Raw genomic sequence first — 20,486 nt, forward strand, 5'->3', positions numbered from 1 at the left:
GGCCGGGGAATGGCTGGAAGAAGGAGGGAGGTGAGTCGGTAGGAAGAAATCAGCAGGATGGAAGTTATGGAAGCAATGAAGAAAGTCAAATGGGGAAAACCCCAGGAACTGCTGTAGTGTGTGGTGAAATAATGAAGCATGGGGGAGAGACAGTAGTAGAATGGATGTGGAAGATGTGCGGCTTGGCCTGGGAGGAACGAAGATTGGAAGTCAGGTATAAATATTCCCCTGCACCAAGGAAAAGGGGAAAAATATGTGTGGTAATCATAGGGATATTTGTTTTCTTAGTGAAGAAGGAAAAGTATATTGTAGGATTCTTATTGACAGAGTTAGGAAAACAACAGAGGAATTAATTGGAAAAGAACAGGGAGGTTTTATGAAGGGGAGAGGTTGTGTAGATCAAATATTCATCCTTAGGTCTTTAGTGGAAAAGTTTCTAGAGAAGGAAAAAATATTGTATGCAGCTTTCATACAAAGCATATGGCTGAGTGGATAGACAAGGAATGTGGAAAATATTAAGAATATATGGAGTACAGTTGTTGAATGCCGTGAAGAGTATGTATGAGGATGCTAAGGCTGCAGTGCGTGTGGACAGTGGACAGAGTGAATTTTTCAGTCTGAATGTTGGATTGAAACAGGGATGCGTCATGTCTCCCTGGTATATGGATGGGACTAAGGTGCTGCAGCGGCCCTGTTGAGATAGAGAGGCATTTGGAATCTCCCTGTACTGCTGTTTGCAGATGACACTATATTTTTGAATGAAGACGAAGGGGAATTGCAGTGCTTGGTGAATGAATTTGGAAGAGTGTGTAAGAAACGGAATCAAAAGGTGAATGTAGGGAAGAGTAAAGTAACGGTCTCTGAGAGAAATAAAGTCACCGAATGTACTGTACAGTGAGGTTGAAGGATGAGGAAATAAAAAGTGTGAGCACATTTAAGTACTTCGGTAGTGTGATGATTAAGGATGGAAGATTGGAGGCTTCAGTGCTTGAAACGGTACAACAAGGAAGAAAGATTGTTGGTTCTCTGAATGCAGTGATAAGAAATAGGAAAGTAAGTGTGGGAGTGAAAAAGTAATTGCATGATAGTACTGTGATACCAACTCTGACGTATGGAAGTGAAGCTTGGACGTTGTTGGAAGGACACAAGTCAAAAGTGAGAGCAGTGGAAATGATTTATTTAAGAGGAGCATGGGGAGACAGACTAACAAATAAGAAAGAGAAGCAGCATTGTGGTGTGGATGTGGATGTGATAGGAAGCGTTGGGAGAAATACACGGAGATGGTTTGGCCATGTGGAGAGGAAGGAGAGCGAGATACTAACGAGGAAAGTGTATCTGAGTGAGGTAGAGGGGGGGAGAGGAAGGGGGAGGCTGAGGATGAGATGGAGGGATGTAGTGGTGAGGTATATGAAAGAGGGATGAGTGAGATGGTGGGAGGGGTGTGAAATGGCCGAGGACAGGGCGACATGGAGGCGATTTGTTTGTGGCCACCCCTTACGAGATTAAGGCGTTTGGCAATAGACAGGTAGACGGAATTTGGTTTATACAGGTTTACTAGTCTTCCACAAGACCCACCGACATGTCATAATAGCACACCGCTATTACCAATGCAGCCGATGCTAGTATTCAATATGGACGATGGGTATCAGTGCCGAATTGATGACATATAGTGGTTTGTCGGCTGTGTGGCACACAAGAGGATTGCTGGGCCTAAGGAAACAGGCTGTTGAGCCTATGCACAGACTAGTCGTGCACATAAAGAAGTACAAGTGTATGAGTTGTAGCACAGAAAAAGCGAACGACAATAACAACAGAGACAAGTTATCATACTGTGGGATGATGCGTAATTGATTTCATTTGGAAGTTAATGGCTCATTAGAAAACAGAAAAGACACAGGCTACTACACTTTGTGAAATGCGGATGAGAGGAAATGAAGCCTATAGGTGACTAGATGTACGTAAGTTTTAAAAGGAAAGTGTAACACAATATATTTTGATAATTTAAGTAATAGAAACAACACGATGAAATGCATGGGATGCGATAGAAGGATGCATGCAGAGAGCTTAGTACATAAAGCTCACATACTGCAGAGGGCGGCAATGTTGCTTAGTGCAGGAATGTGTACAGAACCAAATTAATAGCCTATCTGAAGTGGGGGTGAAGGGACACACTGTACTGACACGTTTTAGGAAATCAGAGGATGAAGAAAGACAAATAACACCGTAAGAGAAAAGGGACGACTGATGCACATGAAGGTCAGTGAAGAATGACTAATCTTATCTTTATTACTGAAACTGTGTCTGTCTGTGTGTTTGTTCATACTGAAAATTAAGGGGAAACTACCAAGGAACTTCGAAGGAGGTCTAACGGATAACTTTTCACAGGAATTTATTTGTGTGATTTAATGTTTGTTAAGTGGCGCCCCTGAGCTCCAGAATTATAAGAAATCAAGTCCAATGAAATCAACATGGTTGAGCTTGGTGGACAGTTACCGTTGAGTTTCAACCATATCAGTATTATTACAACGGGGCGGGTGAGTGGGAGAATGGATGGGGTGGGCAGGTGAGCAAGGCGGGTGGGTGATTGGGCAGGAAGACAGGGTGGCAGGGTGGGTGAGAAGTGTGGATTAGTGGGTGGATGGGCAGGGTGGGTTGGTGGGTAGGGGGAATATAGGTCCATAGGGAGTAAATGGGTTGGTAGGTGTGTGGGTGAGTGAGTCTGTGGGCAGGGTGGATGGGTGGTTGGGTGGGCAGTAGGTAAATAGGTCCATGGGGTGAGTAGGTTCTTGGTAGGAACTGGTTCATGGCGAACATTCCGCTGAGGAAATAGGCCCAAGGAGGAACATAGGCGTACTGGGTAAAATGGGACTCTGGGGGTTGTGTCCTACAGGGCGGTGGCCCCCCGGGATCTCAGGCGCTGCCGGTTTGCGCGGACGTAATTTTTTACCCGGGTAGTACTGGTTTTCCTGCTAGCTGTACAGTTAAAATTCAATGATTGAGGGTCGAATGTCGAGGCTATGTAGCTGAGCAATGAATCAGTAATCATATGCAATGTACAGAAATAAAAAATGAAATGAAGACAAGCAACAATATGAAAAAACAAATAAAAAAGGACACGAAGAGTGACATAAGAAAAGGGTATGACAGAGAAATTCATTGTACAGTAAATGTGTGCTGCTCTAAAACTGTAACACTATGTCCACATGTTCACTACCTCTCTCCATTGTTCCCATAACCTGAGTGGATTTCTCCATGTCCATACTATATTTTCATTGCCCTCATTCCTAAGCCTGACAGGGACAAATTCTCTCTCTTGCTTCTGAAAACTGGATTTTGGGGCTTCCATTAGATATTACAAAGCGAAGGCAGTGCAGGGGCAGGCATGGTGAAGTCCTGGGCCACATCCTTACTATACATTAACTAAATTCTTGCAGTTGTAGTGGCAGGGGACAAGGGAGTGGAAAGAACTGATGTGAGGTTGGGATGTTTAAGAGCAGGTTCGAAACGAGAATGATCTGAGGAAGGCAGCGACGTAGAAAGTAGAGGGAGAAGGTCTGAAGCTGGCATGTGCAAGAAGGTCGTGCGAACTATCCCAGCCTTCCATGCACTCAGTTCGTAAGTCTGGAGAGGGAGGTGTGAGGCTGGCTGAATGCATGGGACCCCAGTTCTTGGCAGGTCCAGCTGGCCATGCCATTAACGTTACGTTTTTCTGCTCTGTTTCTGAGTCTCGTTTTGGAGGTGGGATGGTGAGCGGCTGGATCAGAAGAGGGATGAAGCTTAACTCCCTCAGGTCGTTGGTTATTTGACGGTATTATTTACTTTACCATCGGCCTCTTAAGATAATAATGGTTGGTCAGGGTTGGACTGACTCCTTATTATGTACAGTATTTCTAGTAGTATAATGTGAGGATGGATATGAACCCTATGGACTTAAACCTTCACATGTAAACAGTATATGATCAATAATTTTCTCATTTTAAGTGTGTATTAAAAAAGAAAAAAGTACTGGAAACTATTTGAGGATTTTTTATATTTCAAGCAATTTCTGTAGGACTTTATCTCTCAACCCCCCCCCCCTCTTCCAGCATGTCTGTCCCTCTTTACCTGTCCCGTCACTTACTCAATGAAAGGAACGCGGTCCAGCAGCGTGGTGGCACCCTCAGGGTTGTCGAGGTCCGGGTTGTTCCTCATGGTCCAGACTATCTCCTGGGTCCAGGTGGTGCCGCATTTGGGGTACGTCATCACCACCACGTCACTCGACCGCCACTGACACACACAAGACATTAACACATTATCATATCATCCAATTTCATACACATGAAATGAGAAAACGCCTTTGTTTACATCTCACTCTTTTAGTGTGAACTCAGGATTTTACGTCCACTAAACTAATAAACCTACTGTACAGTGCATTTATTATTACTGTGTCAGACTGAAGCCTCGTACTCGTGCTACACGATAACAAGATGCGTCGCCGAGGTTTCACCTATACACGTGGTGACGTAACCATTGTGATGGAAACTGATGTACTGTAAACCATTTATTACAACAGCCCAGCAAGACGGCCAGTAAAAACCACTGAGCATGCTAACCCCATTTCATCCAACCCCCTCACCATGGGTACATACCAACCTGAGGGAGCAGCCTCCTCGGCTCCTGCACGTGTACCTTTAGCAGCTTGTTCTTCATATGGCACTTTTATCCATCACTTTGGTCCTATTCAACACTCGTTCTCATTACTCCTGGAAGTTCATATCATTCCCGTCACCTCTCTGTCGAGCATTATGTCCCTATTTCAGCCTCACTGCAGCCTGAACCCTTACCTCTCTCTGCGCATGATCTTTTCGTCTTCAGAACTAGCAAGGTGACTGCTTTTAATCTTTCCTATGGCTCTGTATAATCGTAAGTACCACTTTCATTTCACCTGTTATTTAACAGACATTGTATGTAAATTCGAATAAAGCCAACAATGTCATACTTAACATACCTAATTACACACACACACACACACACACACACACACACATATATATATATATATATATATATATATATATATATATATATGGCTAATTTAGGCTGAGGTTTGGTTAGGCTGAGATAATCTAGGTTAACTTTAGGTAAGGTTAGGCTAGGTTAGTTAGGTTAGGTTAATTTAGATAAATGGTAAGTTATGTTATGCGTTCATGTAAATTAATCTAACTACCCAATCCTAACCTAGCTTAAACTTAACCAAGATTATCTCAGCGTAACCTAACTGCAGCCTAAATTAACCTAGCCTTAATTAAAACATCCTAATTTTAACACATTCACGAATTCCCTAGGGATTTCATGAAATCACTGGTTACACAAATTCTATCTATCTATCTATAACCCGACCCCCTAATCCCGCAAAGGGTGGCCGCAGACGAAACGCCTCCAAGTCGCTCTGTCACCCACCATTTGACTGCCCACCCCCTAACTCACTCCCCCCTCCCTCACAGACCTCTCAACTCCATCCGTCCACCTCATCCTCAGTCTTCTCCTCTCTCTCCCTCCCTCCACCTCCCCTACATACACCCTCTTAGCCTTTCGTTCTCCATTCTCTCCACATGTCCAAACCACCTCAGTGTATTTCTCCAAATTTTCTCAACCACATCCACATCCACCCCACAACGTTCCTTCACTTCTTCATTCGTCATCCTGTCCCTCCATGTCACTCCACATGCTCCTCTCAAGTAACTCATTTCCACTGCTCTCACTCTTGACTTGTTCACCTCTAGCAAAGTCCATGCCTCGCTTCCATACGCCAGGGTAAGGATCACAATACTATGACTTTTTAACTTCCATACTCACCTCCCTATTTATCATCACTGCTTTCACTGAACCAACAACCTTCCTTCCCTGCTGTACACTTTCAAGCACTGTATCCTCAAAACTTCCATCCTTACTCATCACACTATCCAAGTACTTGAATGCACTCACATTCTCCATATCCTCATCATCCAACCCCACTCTGCATTCTGTGACTTAATTCCTCTCAAACACCATAACTTTACTCTTGTTTACATTAAATTTCAGATTCTTCTTGCTACACACTGTCCCAAATTCATTCACCAAACCTTGCAACTCCCATTCATCTTCACTCAACAATACTATATCATCAGCAAACAGCAACACTGGAATCTTCCACATCTCACCCTCATTCATTAGGGCCAGCTCCACATCCACTGCCCTACCTTGCACCTCCTTTACAACCCCATCCATGTATATATTAAACAGCCATGGAGACATTACACATCCCTGTTTCAGTCCCACACTGAGATCAAAGAACTCACTCAGCTCACCATCCACTCGCACCGTCGCCCTAGCTCCTTCGCACATACTCTTCACAGCACTCAACAATTTCCCCTCCACTGCATATGTTCTTAATACCTTCCACATACCTTGTCTACCTATTCTGTCATAAGCTTTCATCAAGTCCATGAAGGCAGCATACTTTCTTTCCTTTCTCTAGATACTTCTCCACTAAACATCTTAGAACAAATATCTGATCCACACACCCTTTTCTTTTCCTAAATCCGCATTGTTCTTCTCCAACTAGCTCCTCTGTTATATGCCTAACCCTATCAATGAGTATTCTACCATACACGATATTTTTCCAGTCACGCTAAGAAGGCAAATACCCATATGGTTACCACATACTTCTCTCTCCCCTTTTCCTTTGTTTTAAGGAACAATTATACCTGATTTCCAGTTCTCTGGAACCCTTCCCTCTTCCCAAGCCAATCTACATAACTTCCATATCCACTCCATAACAATCTCACCCCCATACTTCAGCATTTCACCACACACTCCATCAATTCCTGGGGCCTTTCCCATCTTGATCTTCTTCATTGCTTCCACTACTTCCGCCCTACTGATCTCTTCCTCCCTCTTCTCACCTCTTCTCCTCCCAGCCATTCCCCAACCACTTATACTCGCACTGCTCTCACTCTCTACATTCAAGAAATCCTCAAAGTGCTCCATCCATCTCCTCAATTTCTCTCTCTTCTCCACCAACAATCTATTATTCCTATCTTTCACTCCCCTACTATTTCTCCTTTCACACCATCTAACTTTCTTTACCTCCTTCCAAAACAATTTCTTACTCTCCCTCCATTTTACACTCAGATTCCTCCCAGACTCTTCATCCACTCTCTTACTCTCCTTCACCAGTCTCTTCACCTCCCTTCTCCTACTCACATATACCTCTCTCTTTTCTCTCTCTCATCTTCTCCCCTACTTATAATCACTAGCCATTCACTATATGCCTTCTTCTTTTGTTCCACAGCTCGTTTCACCTCATCATTCCACCATGCTGTCCCTTGCACACCCCTGCATCTCTTCACTCCACAAACCACCTCACACGCAGCGCCTATCTCTTCCGCAAATATCTTACATACGTCTTCCACCCCTTCCATCTGTTCAAACTCATACCTTCCCAATCTTTCTTCCACCATGCTCTTATACTCTGCCATTTTCTCACTATCTTGCAACTTCTCCACTCATCTCACAGGAGCTGTTTCCTCCTGTCTTCCCCTTTGCCCTTTCGTCTCTTCACCCATTTTCTTTGCAGTCTTACCTTGGCCATCACTAAGTGATGGTCCGAGATTCCATTCCCTCACCCTCTCCACACTCTTGCATCCAACACTTGTCTTCTCATTCACTCATCCACACACACGTAGTCTATCATTGCCTTTCGTTTAACAAGTTCACCATCCATCCACCTCATGACTCTCCATGTATACCGGTGGATCATCTTATGCCGAAAGAAGGTGTTGGTTATTGCCAACCCCTTACCAGCACAGATGTCCACCACACCATTCCCATCTACTTCAGCTGGCACACCCCACTGACCAACCACTCCATCCACTCGTACATTCCCAACTTTGCCATTCCATGTCTCCAATCAAAAGCACTCTCTTGCTCCTCTCAAACTTGTCCATACATGCTTCTACTCTCGCCCAAAACTCATCTTTCACTCTTGCCACTCGGTCCTCTGTCGGAGCATACACACACACACACAATCGCCTAAGCTTGTATACCTACTTTCATCGTCACCCATACAATCCTTGCACCCATTGTTCCATACTCTCTTATATTCTCCTTCCACTTCTTACTTATCATCAGACATACTCCCTCTCTTGCCCTCTCATTCTCATTAACTCCTGCACATATTCATAAACCGCATTCCCATTCTCTCACCCTTTCACCTTTCCATTTAGTTTCAGTCAATCCACATATATCCACTCTTGCATCCTCAAGCACCTGAACAGTCTCACTCTCTTTCATTTCATCATTCACTCCTCTCACATTCCATGTTCCCACCCTTAGAATGTCCTTCGTCCGTTCCTTAGTCGTCAACGTACGGTCCGTCCTGGTCCGAGGCGCTTTATTCGCTTGTTTGGTTGGTTCTTTTTACGGGGTGGGGCACTAACCCACAACCATCCCTTTTAGTCGCCTCATACGAGAAGCAGGGATACTGGGAGAGTATTCTTGAAACCCCCCTACCCCCTGTAACAAACAAATATATATATATATATATATATATATATATATATATATATATATATACAATATCAGTCTAGAAATTTGGTGTCTTTTAAGGAGAGGGAACTTAAGGAAGTGTTTGAGATTCGTGTCTGCCTGGCGTGAAGAGGGTAATGGTCGACCTGGTTGGTTACACAGCCATTCAGTTTTCTATGAATAAATTTTCAACTAAATGTAGGTATATTAGGAGCGGGGCTGCTACATGCTGAGCATTGGAGTCTTCCGAAGTTAATGCCAAGTTGTCGGCATAGGATAGTACAGTTACTGAATGGGGAGGGGTTGACAGGGTTTGGAGGAAAAAGTTGGAGTGGAGGTGCAAGGATTGAGTTCTGTCGAACACTACTGGGTAGTACTAAGAATATAGCATTCTGGATTTGGTAGAGAACCTAAGTTTGTCTGCCTGAGAGAAAGTTGACCGGCCATATTTTATCATTTCCCTCAACGTTTGTGTCCACAATTATAGTTATTAGGATGTTTTGATACTGTGTCAAAAGCTTTGTTTATGCCTATAGCTGCCAGGATGGTGTGGTTATTAACAGTGTGTTTCTTGTTTAAGTCATCAAGTCAACTTGGAGAGGTGGGTGGTAGCTGACTGTTCAGGCAGAAATTCGTGCAGAGAGTCAGAGAAGGGGATGTGGGAATGATGTTCTTTAAGTTTATATTATACATTATCTTAAACGACGTGCAGAGTAGGGATATTAGTCTGTTCTATGCTGGATTGTTTAAGAAGCGTATGGCCGGCTTGATATTGAATGAAGGGGAACGGGATCTGCAAAAGGAGCCACGGAACCTTCGTCAGCAACTTGCGTTCTGCCAGGGCCCCCGAGGGTTGCTGCATCTAAGTTAACTCATGCCCTTCATATAGTGGGGATAAATATGGCTCTTCACAATTCCACTGGGACACAGTCCACATAAACAGTCTTCGTAGTCTGTCCCACACAATCCGGGTTTCGCTTGCACACAACATCCATCAAACCTGTCTTGGAAAACTAAAAACACGCTCCAGTATGTCCATAATCAGATTGATGTGCATGCTCATGATGTGAACATCTACCACACCAGCGCCATTTCCTGCCACTCCGTGTGATGCGTGGAAATCGAAAACAGGAACATGAAATCACAAAAGTATATGAGAATTGTCAACAGAGTGCCCAGCGAATGGATCAAATATCCACCAATTCTTCACTGAAGTCTCCAGTATTCTCCTTTCCACCCCACAGGACTAAGCTAACATTAAAAAAAAAAATGCTTTATGATGCCTTAGGAGAAGATGCCATTCCACTGGCTGTTAAGTTAGTATTAATAGTTATGTACTATATACCTCTATGTATGGTGCATCCATCCCTTCTGAGCCGTTGTCTCTCTCTCTCTCTCTCTCTCTCTCTCTCTCTCTCTCTCTCTCTCTCTCTCTCTCTCTCTCTCTCTCTCTCTCACAGTATTCACATCATGTTTATTTACGCATTCGCTCATCGTACCTACCCATCATGTTTTTGATCTTCAACGCTTCCTCGTACCCTCAATTTATTTTTAATACGTACACTCGTTTCGCAACCCTCTTCGTATCCATACTTTCAGTGTGACAGTGTCACCGTTTGATTAACAGGCTTTCCTACTCCATATCTTTCAGTAATATCCATTATTTTTATTCCTTTCACTTTGCGCACTGCACAAAATGCGTTTATTTAACTGCACCATTTCCATAGCTTTCATTTTTACGTTATTGTGGACATTCATACACGTCCATGCAGTCCTCATGCAGTCTCTGTACTCAGACCTCTGTTCCATATTAAGGTCTTCCTCGGAGTGAACAGACATATATCTAAGGTTTCTTTTTGTTTACTTCTTTGGGTCACTCTATTTTATATTCCCCTCAGTTCTGTAACTCCATCTAAACTCTTCCACCACATCTATTCATTTTTCATTCACCGGTACATTACATGGCAAACCACCTTTCTAATTAGTTATTATTACCGCCCACATAAAGAGGCGATAATGTAACCACCTGCATCTTTATGAGTCTCTGTGTGTTTGTGTGTTCCCAAAATAACTGAAAATCAAGTGGACTAGTTGTATCAAAACTATGTCGGCAGTATTGAGGGTTATGTTGCTTGTTGGTTAATGACTCTGGCGAAACTGCAATGATATGCCTTCAATTGCACTAGGATTAGTTCTTTTTTTTTTCTTTTTTTTTTTTAAAGACAGGAATGCAAAGAGACTAAAAAACGGCCAGCGAAATGCTATGATTTTTTTTTTCAATGCTGAGATGATATCATTCCAATTGCCAGAGGATTATTGATCTAGTTTTTTTTTTTTTTTTTTTCATGGCAGGCGATAGGCATTCGTGAGCGAATGCTTTGGCTTTTATCGCATTAACTTTCAATTGTCGCCATTTACAAACATTCACAGAAGGATGAAACGAGTCTATATGGATTCCGTTCAGTATCAGCAATCACCACAGCATCATTTGCGTACGATTTAGTAATATGTCAGTTCCCACAACTTATAACTTCCCACATATATTGGACAACCATGGGAATATCACACACTCTTGTTTCACTTTAATGTTCATTTTTATATGAATCAGGTACTCATACACACGTCCACTCTTACAACTGCTTCTCTACCATCAAAGAGGCTCTTTAAAGCATCTGTCTGTTAATCTTCCACATCGTGCATGAGTAACACCTCCATCACCCCCCTCGGTTAACTCTGTCAGAGGACTCAACCATACCCATAAATGTCACTAATATCATATCTTACAATCCCTCTCACATTTTGCCGCCAATAACTGTATTATTTAAAGTATTTGATCTAAACAGCCCGTAACACTCTGTAAACCACCTTATTCATCACTCACCCACCTTTTGACACCTGTTTAGTACTGATCCATATACAGAACCTTTCTCAGAGCACTCAGGAGACCTATTCAATTATAATTTTTGCAATAACATCAGTAACCTTTATTCTTATAGTCTTACACATGTATTTCATGGCCTTCTTTCGCTCCACCGGTAATATCCAACCTTTCTGCAGTAAGATATTTAATTTATTTCCCACTGATAGATTCTTCACTGCACTTCATCATTTCTGCACGTATTTCTCGCCTAAAGCTGTTCCCATTTTATTTTTTAAAAATCCATTCAACATAATTCTTCACTTCCACAATAGAGATATTCTTGAACAACAAAATCCTTCTTTGTGCAACATGTAACTAAGTATGTTCACCAGTCATCACAAACACACACACACACACACCAGGCGCCGAGCAGAGTGGACGCACGTCAACATCACTCCGTACCTGGCCAAAACCTGGCCAGTGGTTATACTTAAATTAGTATCTTTATATGAGTCAACCTCTGTACCAGGCTAGACTAAATGGTGTCCTAATATAAAATGAAGTTATAAGTAAGACCGTTGTTCAGATAGCAAAGAAAACAAAGTAGCGCAAAAATGCGCAAGATCAGCTGATCAGTTGTTCAGTCTGCGACTCTGCGCCAGGGATTGTACTGCAAGTAGAATCTGTGTTCTTAGTACTCCATGATGGCCTACTTTAGTAAAGCAAATTTGGAAAAGAAAAGGGATAAAGATAGAAAGCAGGATGATGATTTCTACAAAGAACTAGTTGAAATGGAGACTTACAATAAACTGGTGGAACGAGTAAGCAGATTAGAGATGGCTTTTCAGAATGAAATTGATGAAATCAAGAAACAGCTGCACTGGCAGAGGGAAGAAATAGAAAAATTAGGAAAAGAAATCAACAAGAAAGACACAACAATAGATGAGCTGACAGTAGGGGTGGGTTCACTTAGGAGGAAAATTAGCGAAATGGCAGGTACAGTAGTCAACCACGAGAGCATTATGGAAGAGTTCAGAAATGATACAGACAATTAGGCAAGCAAGCAATCTAATAGATCAGAGCAGTGATATTGAGGAGAAGATAACACAGGTGAATGATGCGGTGCAAAGCTACAAAAAAGATGTGGAAACCACATATGCTGAAATGGTGAAAGTAAAGAAAGACTTAGAAACAAGGGTGGAAGAAAAAAGCATTAAAATGGAAGTGAAAAGAATAATCCAAAACAACCCTAAATTGGTCAGAGATTCAGTAGATATCAACACATCTATAGTAATCACTGGTATAGAAGAGGAAGAAATAAGAAACAAGATCTCGAGAGACAAAAAGGAGATGGCAAATGTAATGAGCATATTGAAGGAAGTATCAGGGGAAATCTGTAATAATGACATAGAGGAACACAAAAGGTTAGGGAAATACGAGAGAAATAAGTCAAGGCCTCTAAAGGTAACCTTCCAGAGTGTAAACACTGTGGAGGAGATACTAAAACATGCAAAGAAACTCATGGAAAAAGAGGATTTCAAAAATGTATGGATAAAAAAATGTCTGCCTCAAGAAGAGCTGGAATTACTAAAAGAGAAGAGGGAGGAAGCAAAAACAAACAACGAGGGAAGATCAGAGGAGAAGAATATACTTTTTTTTCAAAGTAATCCGATTGCAGGTACAAAAGTGGTACATAAATAGGAGGGAATAAATAGGAGGAAGGTAGTAAAACCAAGTCATGACAAGTATGTAAATAAGATGATTAAGTTGATGGACTCAAATGTGGATGGAATCGTATCTAAATTATTAGAGATGAATGACTATATCAGAGAAAATGAACCACATATAATATGCCTAACTGAAACAAAATTAACACCAAGGATATCAAATGACATCCTAAACTTAGAGGAATACACTATATGGAGATGAGACAGGAACTTTAAAAAAGGAGGAGGAATTATAATATCAACAAAGAAAAATCTAAAAGTCAAAGAAATAGAAATAGATATACCCTCCAAAGTAGAACTGATTCCAGTAGAGATCAATACATCTGAAGGGAAAGTAATTATAGCCAATTTGTACATGCCACCCAGATCAAACACATGGGAAAGAGGCGAATATGAGGATCTGGCAGAGAGTACAATGGAAGAGAAATTGGAAAGAATTATACTAACTAGAGGTTTTAATACAAATATAAATTGGAATGTTCTAGATATAATAAGCCAAGAAAGCTGTTGGGGCCAAAAGCTCCTGGAACTCGTGCAGGAGTTTTTCCTTATTCACATGTAAAGGAAAGCACCATAAAAAGAGGACTCGATGCACCCTCAGTGCTAGATATTATATTTACTAGGCAAGAAAACGATATTGACAATTTAATGTATCACCCTCCATTTGGCAAAAGCGACCATGCAGTACTAAACTGCAACTTCAGGATTGCATATGACATAGTTAACAGCAATGAAAGTTACAAAAAGAGCCTAAATTATAAAAAGGGAAAGTATCATGACCTAAAGAAGTACTTCTTAGAAACTGATTGGGAAAAGGAGCTTAGAGGACAAGATTTTAATGCTATATATGAAAAATTCTGTGAACTTTAAGAAATAGAAGTCCAGAAGTACATTCCACAGCACAAAGAAACAGAAAATAAAATAAAAAAATGGTTCAATACAGAATGTAAAAAATCAAAAGAAAAAAGAGATTTGTTGTGGAATAGATACAGAAGACACAATAGTAAGAGGCATAAAACAACTATAAACAGGCAAGAAACGATTATAAAAGAATAAGGAGGGAAGCCAAAAACAGTTTGAGGAAGATATCATAAATAAAAGTAGTGATCAACCGAAGCTATTTTACAGCTACATCAGAGGCAATACCAAAGTAAAAGATAAAATACAATCCATTACTGACGAGGGAATCACCTATACACAAGAGAAAGATATTTGTGAAGCACTAAACAAGAATTTCCAATCAGTTCTTACAGAAGAAAATAATTTTGAGAGGGATGATATGGAACATGCATGCCCACACATATTACCAGATATACAAATATCGGAAAAAGAAATACAGGAGGAGCTAAGTAAATTAGACAAGGAAAAGCAAATGGTCCAGATGAAATTTCATGTTGGGTGCTACATGAATGTGCAAAGGAGTAAAGTAAACCATTATTTTTAATTTTCAAGGAATCCTTGGGACAAGGTAAACTACCTGATATTTGGAAGAAAACAAGCATTGTTCCCTTATTCCAGAAAGAAAATAGACAAAATCCACTCAACTACCGACCAGTATCACTAACCAGTGTTGTAGGCAAGGTATTAGAAAAGCTTATAAGAAAAGCTTGGGTAAATCATCTACAAGAACACAATATGATAACATAAAGACAGTTTGGTTTCAGAAAAGGAAAATCTTGACTAATCTGTTGAGCTACTATGATAGAGTAACAGAAACAGTACAGAAAAGAGAAGGATGGGTGGACAGTATCTATTTAGATTTTAAGAAAGCATTTGACAGAGTACCGCAACAAAGGCTTTTATGGAAACTGTACCATCAAGGAGGAATTCGAGGCAAACTGTATTGTTGGATGCAAGATTTTCTCAAAAAAAAAAAAAAAAAAAAAAAAAAAGAGAAATGAGAACAGTACTAAGGGGAAATTACTCATCATGGAGAGAGGTGACTAGTGGAGTTCCACAGGGCTCAGTGCTGGCACCAATCATGTTTTTAGTGTATATAAATATATAGATAGCAACATTGGAAATGAAAGCTATCTAAATATGTTTCCCGATGATGCGAAAATACAAAGATCAGTTACTAATGCAGGCTCTTGTAAAGAGCTACAAGAAGAATTAAATAAACTTCATGAATGGAGTAATACATGAAAATGGAATTCAGTGTGGACAAGTGTCATGTAATCAAGTTTGGTTAAAGTGGAAAAAGACCTGATTGGGATTATAAGTTAGGAAATAAAACCCTACACACATCAAAAAGAGAGAAGGACCTAGGTGTGATTATTAATAACGGAATATCTCCGGCTGACCACATCAGTGAGAAGGTACGGAACATGTATATATTGCCTGCAAATACGAGAATAGCATTCTCATACATAAATGAAGACATGCTAAGATAATAACATCATTTATCAGACCAACCCTGGAGTATGCATCAGCAGTCTGGAGTCCTCATCTCAAAAAACAAATAGGTAAGATTGAAAAAGTTCAAAGGGCCGCTACAAGATGGGTACCAAGCTTAAGGGATCTAAGCTACGATGAAAGACTAGAAAAAATTAATCTGCCTGCACTACAGGAGAGAAGAAAAACTGGAGACATATTAATGATATATAAATGCATATCAGGAAAGGAGAACATAGGCATAAATGATTACATAACCCATGGGGATACATCAGCATGAGGACACTGCAAAAGACTGCATAAAAAGAGAGGCGATAAAGACGTAAGGAAATTTAGTTTCCCAAATAGAGCAACTGATCAGTGGAATGCACTGCTGAATGAAACAGTGTGCCAAAACAATTCATAAACTTAAGGATATGTACGATGAATATGGTTTAAGACACGGTACAGTAAGAGCTTGACTCATTCCTGTAAAGATACAATTAGGTAAGAACACACACACACACACACACACACACACACACACACACACACACACACACAATTAACCAATTTCTGCCAGGTTTTGCCTGCAATCTTCTCTATTTCATCTCTTCACCTCCTGTCAGACCTTTTTCTGCTACGCTTGCAATCTCTTGGAGTCCAGTCAGTTACCCTCTTGCTCCATCAGTTACCCCTTCTCACCTCCATTTTTTTGTTTTTTAATAAATTCTATAATGTCTTTACTTAAGTCTGGTCTCTCACCCAAGTTTATCTCCTCCTGTCTCTCAAAGATATTCCCAACATTGACCTTTCCATTGTTCTCCTAGAACGGATTAGTTGGTTCTCCTTTGATTTTGTCAGTTTCCAGGTCTCACATCCGTTACTAATAGCCGGGATTATACATTCGTTATATACTTTTCGTTTCATACAGACTGGCAAGATACTGTTCATGATGCCTCCATATTTACCGAAAGCTTTCCATCCAGTTGTAATGCGTCTTTTTACTTCGATATCATGGTTTTTCGTTAGTTTTAGTATTTGCCGTCAAGTAACTGTACTCCTCAACATCTTCAAGAGTTTCTTCATTTATTTTGATGATGCTCTTTTGTGCATTTGGATTAAACATAAGTTTAACTCTGGTTTATCTTTAGCTCTACTTTGAGACTTTCTCTAATTAGGTCATTTAACATTTGTTGCAATGTCTATCCTGTTGTTGAGATTAGGACAATGTCATCTGCAAATCTTAAATGGTGTAAGTTTTCTCCATCACTGTTTACTCTTTGTTCTCGCAATCTATCTTTCTTAAAATACCTTCAAGGAATGCTGTAAATAATTTTGGTGAAAAAGTATCTCCCTGACACACGCCTTTATCAGTCTTAAAATTTTCCGAGTCTATGTAGATTACCTGTAACAGTTCCCTCTTGATATATGTTTTCGAACAGTTTACAGTGTTCTCGTTAATTCCTTGTTCCCGCAATGAATTCATAATTGTTCTGTGCTGCACTGAGTCGAAGGCCTTATTGTAATCAACAAAGCTAAGCACAGTTGTTTATTATATTCTGTAGTTTTCTCAGTTACCTAATTCATTGTGTGTAAACGATCAGTAATTGAATACCTGCTTCGGAATCCTGCCTGCTGACGAAGATGGTATTCTTCCATTGTGGTTGTTATTCTGTTCGTAAGGACTTTAGTGAAGAGTTTGTACATAACTGATAATAAGCTAATGGATTGACAGTTGCTAAGATACTTTGAATCACCTTTCATGCAAAGCAAAATAACTACTGCATTGTACCATGTTTGGAGGATTTTCTTTTAGATTTTACACTGAATAAATATGTGGTCAAGCCTGTTTTGTACTTCTACTTCTGCATCCGACAGTAAATCTGCTATTATTCTATATTCTCCAGGGGCCTTCCCTCTTTTCGGACTTTTAAGAGATATGTTTACTTCGTCTGGTGTTACCTCTCGTATTTCACTAACATCAAATGAACGTTAGCTATCGGTAATTTTGTCTTTGACGCATAAGGTTCTTTGTAAAATTCTTCAACTCTCTTCACTATCTTGTCTCTGCATTTAATGACTTAATTTTTGTCTTTCAGTGACATAATTTGTTGTTTTCCAAGTGCCATTTTACTTCGGACCTGTTTCAGACTTTTTCCTTTTTTGATGGCTCCTTTGATGTGGTCCAAGTTTTTCCTTCTTTCTTCTTCTTCTTCTTCTCTCTCTCTCTCTCTCTCTCTCTCTCTCTCTCTCTCTCTCTCTCTCTCTCTCTCTCTCTCTCTCTCTCTCTCTCTCTCTCTCTCTCTCTCTCTCTCTCTCTCTCTCTCTTTTGTCGATAAGTTTATTTAATGTCTCTCTATTTCAACTTTCTTTCCTTTACCTTCATCTTTCTGCTTTTCATGAGTTAGACTGTTAGAGGGTCAGTTTTGAATATTGTTGTCTTTTGTTGTATTAGCTTTCCCTCCAACCCCCGCTGATTCTTGCAACACTTATGTTAGTCAATCATTGAACTCATCATTATCACACTCAGCATAACTTAAGAGCCAGAAATTTGTACATTACTTCTAACTGAAAGGCTGTTTTATTTTCTCTTACATTTATTGGGCATGTCTTTTTCTTTTTTTATCAGCTTTCGTTCACATCTGAAATTCAGTCTGGCTGTGCAACCTGCTCTATGGTCACTTCCTACAAGTACTTTCTCCATTTGGACTTCTCCAGGTTCATTTCCTTCCTGTTCCTTTATGGAAAAATGTGTTAATGATTCTCATATACGAGGTGCTGCCCAAAAGTTCCAGTAATTTGAACAGAGGGAGCCAACCGTTTGCAGTTTTGCCTTTTGCCATTAGGAGGAGTCAGCAGCACCTCTTGTGCATTAGAGTGTCTGTGAGCGGAGGTGTTGTTGAGCTATACTTACTATTGTAACGTGCTGTGTAGGTGGTTTGGCGGTTTTTTCAATGGCGGACCAATGGTGCAGCAGTGTCAAGTCAATGCTGATCGTTTTCTTCGATATTCAAGGGACTGTTCACAAGGAAATCGACCCACTGGTCAGTCTGTCAGCAGAAAGTTTTATTGTGAAGTTTTGCAGCGTCTGAGGGAGGACATCTGCCGCCAACTTCCAGAACAGTGGAAGAACAAGGATTGGATCCTGCATCATGATAACGCCCCCGCCCACACATCAGTTGTTGTGCGGCAGTTCCTGGCTTCCACTAACACGGTAGTCATTCCCCACCCACCCTATTCACCTGAACTTGCCCCCTGCGACTTTTTCCTGTTTCCCAAGCTGAAATTACGACTGAAAGGGCGTCAATTTGACTCGATTTAGGAGATCCAGACAGAATCGCAGGAGGTGCTCAAGACCATCACGCCTGAAGCCTTCCAGGGATGCATGGACTCGTGAAAAAAACGCTGGGACCGCTGTATACATGCCAGATGACTACTTCGAAGGCGACAGTGAGAACTAGGAGGTAACTTATTTTCCTACAATATTAAAATTACTGGAACTTTTGGGTAGTACCTCGTGTATTTCAGCAAAATTTACCACCATTTCACCTCTCATTCCTCTATCATACATCGAATTTTCGTATACACGCTTCTCCATTTTTCGATTTGCCAACATCGCATTGAAGTCTCCCACAAGTAAAGTATGTCTGGTCGTTTCTTCTTCCATAGTGTGTGAGATGTCGTCATAGAATATTTCTAATTCTTCATCTGAACTTTGAGAAGTGGGTGCATATACTTGTATTACTTTCATTGAATATCTTTTGCACAACGAGCAACACTGCTGCCAGATGCTCTGGTTCAAATTTCACCAGATCTGAGGGGCAAAGTTCCCCATACTGAAAAGAAATTACCCATTTTGTTGCTTCCGTTTGTAATTAATATTTTTATGTTACGAGTTATTGCTGTAGTTAGCGTTTTTATACATGAATATGTTGTGGGAGAAAATCATTCATTGTAAACTGCACGCTACAGCATTATTATATGAAGTCCTTATTCATTACATCCTCTGTTCATAATATTGTTTGCAGAACATAAAATTTCTGCTCCAGTTGTGAGCATCAACTCACACTGATCAATTTACTGTAGGGATGGGGGATTACGGGGACTGGAATAATAAAAAAAATATATATATCACATGAGTTGGTTTGTCTTTGGTTTATTACACATGAAATTAATGCTTTAAGAAACAAACAAAATAATCTTGTCACAAAAATCGTGGCAACTTGCTGGACACTAAAAAGCTTTTCATTGTACTGCTAAACTTTACCATTTTTCTATAACATATATGAACCTATATATTTCAAATTTATAAGCGAAGGACATTCTGTTCTGTCTTCTTCACAACTATGTACACACCATCATTCATCGCTCATTTCTGATATATTACAATAGCATGCCTTTAAACAGTAGCTACTCTCTTTTATAACATTTCATTCTGGATCACTTTGTTTATCGTCGTACATTTCTCATATGTTTAAGCTTATTTTAGTTGCCGCTCCTAGTTTGCACAAACTCTTTACATTATCCTTAACTGGTACTTAGGCCAGTTCTTTTGTATCAAACTTAAATCCGTTGTGCCAGCCAGGAGTTTGCATCAGCAAGAACCTGTTTATTATTATTAGCATTAGTTATTGATTGTCAGGGGTGGAGTTACTTTCTCGAGAGGCTAACAGTACTACAAACAGCACTCGTGAGTAATTAGTTTCTGCTGTGTATTGTTGAGAAAGCTTATAAAGTCTCATCTTCAGAGAATAGGCGAAGTAAGCCGGCATAAAGTAAACTTACTGCTTGACTTTCACAAGTCAATTCCTTGTCTCTATTTTCAAGTAACATCTAGCATATTTAATTCATAATTTCACATCCCCCTGTGACATCTGGCGACCTCATTCCAGGATATTAACTCCTAGCTCTAAAGTTATTAATGAGATAATACTCACTCACTCAGTAGTTTTTTTTTTATTTTCTTTCTTTACCAG

General features: G+C 40.4%; 1 protein-coding gene across 1 annotated transcript in view; it reads right to left on the reverse strand.

Moving 5' to 3' along the window:
* Positions 1–20,486, reverse strand: part of LOC145412387 (sulfotransferase 1A1-like) — a 257,463-nt gene that overhangs the window by 161,741 nt on the left and 75,236 nt on the right. The window contains exon 3 of the mRNA XM_080282275.1: positions 4,121–4,266. Within this exon, the coding sequence (XP_080138401.1) occupies positions 4,121–4,266 (146 nt within the window). The remainder of the gene's footprint in view (positions 1–4,120; positions 4,267–20,486) is intronic.

Source organism: Coenobita brevimanus, chromosome 93 (genome assembly GCF_032717465.1).
Source record: "Coenobita brevimanus isolate Jiangsu-jjx chromosome 93, ASM3271746v2, whole genome shotgun sequence".
Lineage (NCBI taxonomy): Eukaryota > Metazoa > Arthropoda > Malacostraca > Decapoda > Coenobitidae > Coenobita > Coenobita brevimanus.